At 33.4% G+C, this 12,356-nt stretch overlaps 1 protein-coding gene across 1 annotated transcript; it reads right to left on the bottom strand.

The window, feature by feature from the left end:
* Positions 1-9,739: 9,739 nt before the first annotated feature.
* Positions 9,740-10,529, bottom strand: LOC131859252 (transcription factor bHLH71-like). The gene is made up of 2 exons (XM_059212841.1): positions 10,341-10,529; positions 9,740-10,114 (listed from the first exon to the last, which is right to left on the bottom strand). The coding sequence occupies exons 1-2, from the start codon at positions 10,527-10,529 to the stop codon at positions 9,740-9,742; spliced, it is 564 nt and encodes a 187-aa protein (XP_059068824.1).
* Positions 10,530-12,356: the final 1,827 nt, after the last annotated feature.

The following is a 12,356-nucleotide window of genomic DNA, read 5'->3' as shown; positions in this document are numbered from 1 at the left end:
TTTCTAGGATGTCTCTGACTAGAGATTTTATCTCAAGGATGTCTTTGACTCGAAAGTCAAGGATGGGGTATCATCACCTATTTTTCTTTGTTATCTATTGATTGTCTCTTAGTAATGCTATGAATTTTCCAAGGATATGAGGACACTGAGAGTCTAGTGTGAATTGGGGCATTCCTTGTTTGTGACCGTCTGATCTCCATGCAAACGGGTACACTGACTTTCTGGGTCGAACATATACCTCAACTTTCATAACCTATTTTCCATAATAAAGCTCAATGCTGATAATAAAACAAGAAGCTCTTTCACTTCCATATCTTCTATATTTCATCCCCCTTTCTTGATTGACCTCCATCGTCCCTGAGTCCATGTAGCCTGCTATCACATGATTGAGTATAATGACACGCCATAAATATCTGCATTTCATGTAGTTTGCACATGCATCATCACATGTTAGCATATCTCATTTCATACATACATATACATATCACAATTTCATCACATCCTACACACAACACATGTTAGCACATTTTACATGCTCATCAAATGGTATTTGCATTATCATATTCATCTGCATTTCATACATTCACATTTTCATCATGCATAACATATTGTGAACATAACAGAACAAAAATATTGTATTTCATCATATACATATTTGCATCCATATCATAAGCATCATATAGATAAATATATCTCATAAGCATCACAAAGGTACACATGCATATAGCTGCCACAAGAATCATCTCATATATATATATATATATATATATATATATATATATATCAAAATCATAAATGTCATGATACAATGATGTCAAAATCATATGGGTACAATCACTCGAAGGTGTCTACATCATCATACAACAATGGTAAAACACTGTTACATAGGGAGCCCTCTAAGGCTATGATGAAATCCCTCCCTTGGAGTGAGCTAGCCTCAACGAAGTCTGAGCCCTGGAAGGACTCACCCCAGTATCATCTCTCCTGCCCCCTCTCTCTGGTGGTGGTGGAGGACCCATGACCTCACCACTAGATGCTTGTCTCCTGTCTCTCCCTCCAGTGGTCGTCGTAGTCTATGATGGTCTCTGGAAGCTCCTAGCCCATTGATTTGATGGCACCTCTCCCTAGTATAGGTCTCTCCAATAGGCTATCTCCTCCCCTACCCATAGAACAAAAGCATATCTGTCCCCTGTGTCCTTTGTTTCCTGCCCTCAATGTTGTCTCAACCTCTGTATAGCACTGAATAGCCTAATCCCTCTCCCTCTCAATGTCCCTTAGTTGTCTCCTCATCCTATTCGTATCCCTCTCTAGATCTTGGATCTCATCTGCCTATCCCTGGGAGATCTCCCTCAAGGATAGTAGGTCATTCTCCTCTTCCCCTCTCTCCTCACCCTGTCCCTGTGGCTTCTCTTGTCCCTGTCCAGACATTGGAATCCATTTATCACTCCTACCAGCACCACCGGTAGAGCCAGTCCTATAGCTGTCATGGTGTCCCAAGCCACATATCCTACCCTCATCTCTAGTCCTGGATCCTAACACACTCATCTCAGTGCATCCATGTCTCCCTCTTGATCATAAGGAACCAACTCCCTAATGATCGGTATCCTCAATATCCTGTATAATCCTCCAAGGTGACTATCATCTCACCCATCGGCAAATAAAAAGTGCATGTCTCTGAGTGCCATCTCTCAGCTAATGCAGTCAGCAATCCCATGTTTGCCCAAAACTTAGGTACATACATAATATATCGCAATCCCATGGCCTCAACTATAGCTCTATCCTCAAATGTAAGCTTTGCTCATAAATTCTAAGTTGAACAGAATCTCTCTCATGCTCTAGCATTGGTAGGTCCTCCTAAAGTCAAGAAAATCAACTATGTCAATCCTAGTGGTACTCCCTGTTCATCACAAAGTGCTTCTTTTTATCCTAGTGCTTATATCTATCATATGGAACTCTATCCTAGTGGTACTCCCTATTCATCATAAAGTGCTTCTTTTATCCTATATTGTAGGGCACCTACTTGAGTGTATCCTCTTGAGTAGTTTATCCAATTGACAACGTATGTTCTATCACAGAATTGTCAATTTCAACCTAATCCAATTGGCAACGTATGTTCTAGCATAGAATTGTCAATTTCTTTGGTGCTCCCTATTCATCACAAAGTGCCTCGCTCTATCCTATCCTAGGGCCTCTGCTTGAGTGTATCCTCTTGATTAGTTTCCTGATTGACAAATTATGTTCTATCACAAAATTGTTAATCCTAGCCCTATCTGTTATCCTAGTCTTCCCTAGAGGGCTTGCTTGAGTAAATCCTCTCGGCAGCTTATCCAATCGACAGTGTATGTTCATCATAGAACTATCAATTTGACCTTGAAGACACAAATGCGCTTACATACTTCACAAATGTGCTTATCCTGCATAGACATTCTCGCATTGGACACAGACACTATTGCAATCATAGACGTGCCTAGCCTACCTAGACGTGCCCAGCACCAATGTAGATGCACCTTAGCATTTTTACCCTGCTTGACATTTTTTTTTTGCAACCTACCTAAAGCACATTTATTACACTACTTGACATGCATTTATGACAACAATTAATGCAACAATTATACAAGAAGGTTTTGTTGTAGTCACCGGCTCTCCTGCATCTGTTGGCCTCTGATATCAGCAAACGCGATTGAATCTGTGCACCAATGCCATTGTTGCTGACTTCTCTCTTCTCTCTCTACACTCTGATCTCTTAGGTGTGTGGATGACAATGAGGATGTTTTCCCTCATAGTCTATCTTATAGACTACCCTAGCCCTAGTCTCCCAAATCAATTTTCTTTATCTTATGACTCTGCCACTCTATGCTATCTTGTCAGTCATTTCTCACCTTTCTTTCTTATCGAGAGATTGTCTGCGATCTTTTCAAACATTTTTATCGAATCTCTCAAGGGGGCATATCATTCCCATCCTGGGAAAACTTTGTATCAGTTCATCTTGTCTTCTTTGAAACAAAGAAATAAGTTGCATTGTCTCAAAGAGGGGCAAAATGTAGACACCTAAAATTGTCCTGTCTAATTAAATAAATATTTGTTTATTTAATTATTTCATCCTAATTCTTCTATTAATTAAATAAATGTTTATTTATTTAATTAATTCATTAATCTTCTTCTATCCTTATTTCTTATTTAAATAAATACTTTTATTTATTCAAATTACCCTTTTCCTAAATTAAATAAATATCTTATTTATTTAATTGATCCCACTTCTTCTATTAATTAAATAAATCTTTATTTATTTAATTAATTCATTAGCCTTTTCTACCCATGACACATGTCATTCATCTCTTAATTCCTACACTACCTACACCTCTCATTATTTTCTTATTTCCTCTACCTACCCTCTAATCCTAGTTGACCATTTATCTTTTACACCTCTTAATCTTATCCCTCCATTTCTTACAGTGTCTTTTATATAAGGATATGCTTCCTTCATTATCAAGGATCTCCTAAGCATTTTAAGCTCTCCCAAGCATTCTAGCATTCGAACTTTCATATGCGATCAAGCCTACTTGCAACCACATTTTCGTTCTTTGTTGAGCTCTTGTGCACACATAAAATCTAAGAGCAAATATATCAAGGAAGATCAACAGAGATAGGAAGAATGGAGATCCAAACCCTATTGGACATGTGATGGTATAATATTTGTGATTTTGTTGATTTGCATTGTCTCAGGTAATTTTCCTATTTTATGGTGGATCTTTGTTGTTGTTAGGCTAGGGTTTTGTGGTTATATATTTTAGTCTTTCATTATTGTTGTTATTCCATTTTTACCATAAACAGTGAGAAATGATGAAGGGTTTTTTTCTGCAATAGGAGCATGGTAACTGATGGATCGAACCAATAATGAAGTGGAGGTACAAGCTACTTGTCTTGTCATCTCTCTAGTAGACAGACTCTCAGTTACTAAGCTACATTTGGAAGGAGATTAAAAAATAGTAATAGAAGGAATTTCTAAAGGCGTCTCCAAATGTTTGAAAAATAATAAAATCATTTCTACTATTGGGCAAAAACTTAAAAACTTTCAAGATCTTAGAAGCTTGCATGTCTGAAGGGAAGGAAATATTGAAGCAGGTCACTTATCAAATCAAGGGCGTGATTTTAATGACCAAAATGTGAGGTGGTGGGATGGCCCTAGTGAGCATAATTTCCTAATGGTCTAATGGGGTATAACATTATTGAGGTGTTAGCAAGTGGTGTATCACCCACAGTCCCCTTTATCATTTGGGCGTATTGTTGTGTATCGATCCATGTAGTGCTATAAATACACTTTAAATTGTACATCGCTCTTTTTCTCTCCAATTAATTACATGGAAGATTGGTAAAATTTGAATTAGAGGTGGCATGAGGGATCCTATTACAATTTGTTGAGTTGGTTATATTGTACTCCCTCAACAGGAGGATGTAATGATGATCATTACTATAGATTTGACAAGGGGTAACATAGAGTTGTTTAAATACAAAGGTGGGAAGTGTTTTGGATTCTCCAAGGTTGAGGTGTGCAAATAAATCTCCAGATAGTGATAGAAGGGTGTTTGAATAGTGAACAACTAGTAGTCTTGTAAGCAATTTTTTTTCTTCATTCTATTAAACAACAACACACATTTTTTGGCAAGGTTTCAGAAAAAAGGCATGCGGTAATTTTCAAATTTGATGACCCCCTTTTTTTTAGATCATGGAGGTGTTGTTGGGAGAAGAGTATTTGAGGTGAGAATCTCATTAGAAAACAAATGTCAACATTATTTCCATGATTGTTGAATGGGGATTGGTATTTGCTTTGAAGGAAGAGGTGATTAGGGTGGAAAAATGGTGCATCCCAGACCATTTGTTGTGTGGTTTGACATAATTCATGGAATGAGCTATGGTGGGAGAGGCCTAAGGTGACCATCTGGAGAAGGAATCACTCAAGATGGGAATGATGTAGAGTTTAGACATTTTGTTCTCTAGAATGATGGAGCAAACTTAGAGGCCAAAATAGAGGAGGCATCGGTGGGTTGGGAGGCTTTGAAAGATTTCATTCATGAGAAGGAGGTGAATATGTGAATGGCACAGGAGGAGAAGCAGAAGGATGATTCAAAGAAGACTAAATTTAACCGGAAAGACTATTGGGTAAATGGCCTTGGTGAAAAGAAGAAAAAAGTTTAGTTTGTTTCAAGTTTTTGTTATATTCGGTTAAAGAGTTTAGTTTGACTTGGAATTGTTAAATTTGTAGTTCTAAACAATGTATTAATACAAAAAAAATTTGTGGGGTAGCGGATTTTAGGCAGGGTAGTTTCTGATCATAGGCAGTAATGCATGGCTCAGGTGGTATATGGGTTAGGGTTTCCTTCATCTTTAGATAGTGATGGGGGTTGATCCCTAGTTTTTTATTTTACTGATAAAGTTAATGTATGAATGGTTTTATATTAATAAAATACTCTCTCTTTTATCGACTAGCATATATATCTTAAATTTTAATTTAATCTATATAAAATTTGCTAAGAGATATCTTTCTCAAGGTGCCTGTTTTTAATAAATTTTACATCCTAAAGTCACAAATAGGCACCTCAATAATGATATATCTCGACAAATTGTAAATGGATTAAATTAAAATTTAAGGTATATATGCTAGTGGCAGTCGAGCAATGCGACATATAAAACATAAAATAAATCAATATATAATTATATAGTATCTTTTTATTGAATTGAACTATATTATAATATTATAATTATATTATTATATTATTATGCAGAGATATATGAAATTTTATATATCAATCAAAACCCTCTTTTATATCTAATGGTAAATATAAGAGACTACAAAACTCTCAAAAATTTTGTTTGTCTCCTATGTTATTACCTTATGATACTAGAGGTGAAGGTTTTGGGATCCTTGCAAAAACCAATTATTAAGGTTAAGGGAACCTAGAAAAACCCTTTGTTCATGATGTCTTGAGTTGTCCATTTTGTTGGCCTTGACCTTTGGTTGTTTATAGCTAGTTCTTTAATTATGATATTGCTATAAGGGTTCAATTGTGTAGTTCTTTAATGCTTAATTGTTGTTGTTAGGCTATAGCGTGGCTCCTGGCTATCTCTATTGTATCCTATTACTACATTCTTTGTTTGGATTTTGGATCCCTGTAAAATCCAATTGTTTTAGGTCCCTTTAAAACATTTTGCATGGGGTTTATGTTTTCCCTTAATCAAAATCTACAATCCTAATTTAACTTTGATTCTAACCCTAACTCTCATTGAACCCTAATCACATTTAAACCATAGTCATAATTGAACCATTACCTAACCTTAATTTAATCTAAAAACTAAATTTAATTGAACCCTAACCTTACCCTTTATTAAACCCTCACCCACATTGGATGATAATCTTAAGCTTAACCCATATTAAAAACTAACCAAAACTAAAATGTAAGCCAAATTTTTTACTAATCCTAACCCTAACCTTAACCTAAAGATTTATTTTATAATGTTAAATCACCCTAACTCTAATCCTAACCATAATTTAATCCTAACCCTTATCCTAGCTAAAAGGCTTTTTTATCCTAATTGAACCCTAGCTTTATCTCTAACCCTAATTGAACCTTGATCTTAGTTAAACCCTAACTCGTATCATAAGTCGAATCCTAATCCTAACCGAACCTTTATCATAGAACACTGACAATAATTGAACCTAAATCATAATTGAACTTGAACCCATAATTTAATCCTATTATATAGCTAATTTTTTTAATAATAATTTATCTAAAAAGAAATTAAAATTATTCATATCCTAATGGAATTCAAGTCTTTTGACATCCAAAATGTAACATTTTTCAAACTTTCATAAATACAATTCAACCTAATATTTGATCAAATGAATAATATGCCTCAAAGTTTAAATTAAAGGATTTTTTAATTGGGTGTCATAAATCAATCCCTTTCAATGGTTGACTTTACAACCTTAGCAAATAATAACAAATCATTAAAATTTATTAAGATATATATTCTAGGATGTAAATTAATGTCTGAATGAATGTATTTAAATACCACTTAATAGCAATAATCATGCATAATGATAGTAAAATGACTCATGGTGGGAATCAAACGGACACAGTTGATAAATTTTGAATTAAATATTTTGAATGGACTTGCGACACCCCATAATTAAACCAAAGAAAAGAACATGACATACCATACAACTAAGATGACATATAGTAAAACTTATGTAGATATGAATGGGATACAACTAAATATATAAGATAAATGCAATTTTTAAAAAAAATTAAATAAAAAAATCAACCAACTTCATATAAAATTCTATCATTTATAAATATATAATTATAGTACACTGAAATTAAAACTAATGTGATATTATGATTATTACTATTGTTATAGTTTTGATGTTTCTAATTTTCTTTTCCCCTTTGTTGCATTTTATATAAATATTTAAATGGCAGTCCACCAACCAAAACATTTAAACAACTTCTCACTAATTTTTTTTCAAATAAAATAAAATAAAATATTTATAGATATAAAACTAAAAAAATTCAAAAAGTAAAGCTTATCATACTTGAATTAATTATCAAAAGTGACATGTTTCTATTATAAATTCTTAATTAAAAAATGAAGTTTCTTACTTTATTATATTTTCTTTTGAGAAGACTTCCTTATTGATTGTGAAGATATGTTTCTATTATAATTTTTAATAAAAAATCAACTTCAAAATTTAATATTATTTATTGATCTATTTACTTTCTTCAAATACTTCATCTTCAATTAATTTCTAATAACTACACTTTCTAAATTAAAACAAATATTTCTATTATAAATCCCTAACAACTGAAGTTATTTAATATTATTTATTGTTATTTTTATTTTTATTTTCAATTATTTCATCTTAAATTAATTTCTAAAAACCATACTTTCTAGTGTCAAAATAAATGTTTCTATTATAAATTCTTTTAAAAACTCTATTGTTTTTATTATTATTATTATATTTTTTCTCTAAAAAGGGTATATATTAATTTTTATTGTGAAGATATGTTTTTATTATGAATTTGAAAAATAATTTCAAAACTTAATCGTATTTATTAATTTATTTAATTGTTTAAATATTTCATCTGAAATTAGTATTTCAAATCACACTTTCTAATTTTTAAAACAAAATTGTATTAATATTTATTATTATTTTATTTTCTATTTTAAAATTATTGGAGTTGAGAAATACAACCCCACAGTAGCCTGAAGATCTTCTGCAAACTGAATAACCTGTTACAAGGAGAAGCAATGAAGCAATTATTTGAAGAACACACCAAACACAGGTTATTCAGCTTGCAGAAGATCTTCAGGCTATTGTGGGGTTGTATTTCTCAACTCCAATATGGTATCAAAGCTTCAGATCTGTAGCTACCTGTTGTTGTTTTGAGAATTTTTGCTTTGGAAGTAGATCTGGGGTTTCAAGAATTTTTTTATGTACCTAGGGTTTGACCTTTTTTTCTGAGCACTTTGGGCCTAAACCTCACCATCATGCTCAGAAGGCCCGAAAACCCCTATGGTCATATAAACTTCGACCTATTTTGGTCCCTGAGCCTCTGGGAGTATTTTTGAAAAAAAACCACCCAGATGCTCAGGGGTCAAAAATGACAAATTTAATATGACTATAGGGGTTTTCGGACCTTCTGAGCATGATGGTGATGTCCGTTTAGGCCCAAAGTGCTCAGAAAAAAAACCATAACCCTAAGCACACAAAAAAAATGTCTAAAAACCCCAGATCTGCTTCCAATATAAAATTCTCAAAAACAGGAACAAATCGCTGCAGATCTGAGCTCTGATACCATATAGGAGTTGAGAAAATACAACACCACAGGAGCCCAAATAATCTTTGCATGCTGAAAAACCTATTACAAGGAGAAGCAAGGAAGCAAATCACAGAAGGAACAAAAACACAAAAAAAATATGCTCCAAAATATGAGAGCTCAATAATCTCCAAAATGTATTCTCAATAATAATCCTTCTTCATACAATGAAAAGAAATAACTCAACTTTTAATAGGTCAAGAAACCCTAAAAGGGAAAACCTAGGTTTGTACATAATAATTAATTATATGCACCTACAATTAGCTTAAGTGTAAAAGAGATAATTGGGAACTTAAAGAATTAAACAAATATTGTTTAATTAATTAAGTAAATATTGCAATACTCTAACAAAAATTTTATGTATATATATCTTTTGAAAAAAAACTATATAAAATAAGAGTTAACTTATATATAACAAATTTGATAAAAAATAGACACTTCATTGAAAGATATGATACATATTATTTTCATCTATAATCTAAAAATTAAATTTTATTTACATGCTTTAGTAAGCTTTGTGTAAGAATCATCATAAAACTTTGGGATCAAGAAGATAGTCTTGTAAAGCTAAATGAAATCATTCTTCTTGCTCGTGCGTCAAAGGAAAAATGGTAACATTGAGAATAGCCCAAATTGTTCCTAAGAAATAAGAGGCAAATTTAGGCAACAAAAATCATAATAAATCATATGCTCAAAAACTTTTTCACCATCAATGGGATGGGACAAAGAGATACTAAAATGTGAGAAAAGGAAAAGAGAAACATTCATCCATCTAAAAATTGGAAAACTTGGAAGCGGAGCATATAGCCACCTACAAATTATTGCTACCATGCTTGTCCTCACTAAAAAATGGTCATAATGTTCTAGTATAAAATGGAGATGGCAAGATTGTATAGCGCAGAAATGGCATGCAACAACTGCAACTGCCTTAGCCTCTTCTGAGACAACACCTTCATGGTGGCCTTAGCTTCTGTCATGGTAACCTCCACATCAACCACTATAGACTGACTCTGTGCAGTAATTTTACTCGAAGCCGACTGTTCAAAAAATTTGGCATTCCTATCCAAAGGAGAATATGATGAAAAGAAGCCATTGGGAATGGCATAAGACCTGCTTGGACTTTGACATCCTTCCTCATCGCATTGATTCCTACTTTTCTGGGCCATAAGAGACAGTGAATCGTGTTGAAGCTCTTTCACAGAATCGATGGTGCCTCCAATGATGGATGCTTGATCTACCTGAATGAATACACGAGAAGAAAAATCCGATTGAATAATCATGCATGATATTATGCTAAGCACTTACAAAAAACACAAATCATTCTATTCAAGTTACATTTCAATCTTGAAGGGTAAAAGCAATTACATATAAATTTTCCAACAAAATAGAATAGAACGGATATAAAATCATACTAAAACTGGCTTCTTATTAAAAAATTATTTGAGAAATTGAAGAGAAACCTACCAAGTCCAGTGCAGAGATGCATTGATGATGAACACTACCAGGTGCCAACCCTATTAAAACTTCCCATGCATGCTCAATAGAATTACAATTCCACTCTAATTCAATTTCCTTCCTTTCTCTCCCAAGATCAAGCAACCAACAACGCCCCAGCTGAAGCTCCCACGGTATTAATGAGCTAGATAATACCATCAAAACTTTACCGATCTCCTCTTGAAATCCCTTCTCTGTACTTTTTGAAATACCAAAATTTGTAGGTGAAGGTAGATTTATAGGATTGGGTGGGCTAGAGGATGTGGTCAGGACAACTGTTAAGGTGTGATAGAGTATTGTCAGTTGTACAAATCTCCTACGGCTACAACTCGTACCATATTTGGCCTTTGCATGGTAACGTTCCTTTTAAGGCCATCTATTGCTCTGAGTTTCTTAAATTAAGAGAATTTATTATTACTTTTCAATTCTCAGACTTTTTGAGTTTATTATTAATTGTCAGCAGCTATGCATGGATATTACTTTCAAATTCTCTAATTTTTTTAATTTATTATTTCTTAGTATACGCCACCAGTGGAGTAACGCTCAGAATATCTGAAATTGGAAGAAATGAATATTTATCTAGCAACAGTTTCTGACAATTATTTTTGAACAGATATACCTTAAATTTTAATTTAATTCATTTACCATTTTTTTAGATATATCATTTTTTAGGTGTCTATTTGTGACTTTAGGATGTTAAATTTATTAAAAATAGGTACCTTGAGAAAGATATCTCTCTCTAAATTTTATATAGATTAAATTAAAATTTAAGATATATATGCTAGTTATAATTTATTGTCTTTCTCTTATATACCACTTTATGTCACTATTTGAGATATTTGACTGGACAATGCACACCAATTTTTTTTTAAATGATTTTATATTAACGAACAATATGGATCCCATTGTAGATTGCCTCTCGATAAAGTTAGAAAATATCAATTATTTTTTTGGGTAGTTAAATAGGTGCTAGGGGCAACACCCTTTGTATTGAAATCCAAAAATATTAACATCATCATGCATGACCAACTTCAAAATGTCATAACAATTTCTTCTATCTATTATTAATCTACCCCCAATTGAAACAAATTATAATTTTGCTATTCACTATGACCAACCCTCAAAATATCCTGAGGCTGTATACAGGTTTCTTTACATTTCTATTACATTCCTAAAATTTCTATTGATATCTACCCTGGCTCCATGACAAACTGGAGCATGACCAAGCAACCTCTAAAACCACCTATATTTCTATAGAGCTCTATATACAATTTGGAGCAAACATTTCTGTATAAATACAGAATTACATTACCTATTTCTATTTGATCCACCTTTGGTGTAGGATCGAAGGATTAAATCAAAATATCCATCCTTATTTGACTTCTTATCCTTCATCCTTTCATATTTTCCCATCCTTCTTCTAGCTTTGCAGCTTCCTTCACCCCTGTCATTATGGTAGCACAAGAGTCCTATCACACCTCATAAATACAAGAGATTCGTGTTCCATCGTGGCTACAATCAACTTTTTATTTCTCTGTATTTGTTGCCATTGCTCCCCTTGAAGCCCCTGTGTTTGAAATGGAAGAATACCCCAAGTTCAAGCACCAAGAAAATTTGTGCTTGCCCTCTTCCAATCTCACTAAACAACCAGTAGTAGTAGCATTGTTGTCCTCCATCTTATTCCTTACTTCTAAGGCATTTTTGAGACCTTTCCTTGTTGTCCTCCAACAGATCCTTTGCCCATATCAAGCTCTGAAGCTTTGGAGATTTCTTTTTTCAAAAAATAGAGGTTAGGGTTTTCCTCCTTCCACCATGTAGCAGCCTATCTTTGATTATTCCCATTATGACCTATCTGGAAGCAACATCTAAATCGAAACAAAATACCCTCATAATCCTTAGGTTGCACCCAACTACCTTTTGCAGATTTCAAATAAAGATTTGTTGTAGGAGCTCTTTTTTGGTATCCATCTCCATAAGAATACGAGC

This window comes from Cryptomeria japonica, chromosome 10 (assembly GCF_030272615.1).
Source record: "Cryptomeria japonica chromosome 10, Sugi_1.0, whole genome shotgun sequence".
Taxonomy (NCBI): domain Eukaryota; kingdom Viridiplantae; phylum Streptophyta; class Pinopsida; order Cupressales; family Cupressaceae; genus Cryptomeria; species Cryptomeria japonica.
This window is presented reverse-complemented; position numbering and strand designations above follow the sequence as displayed.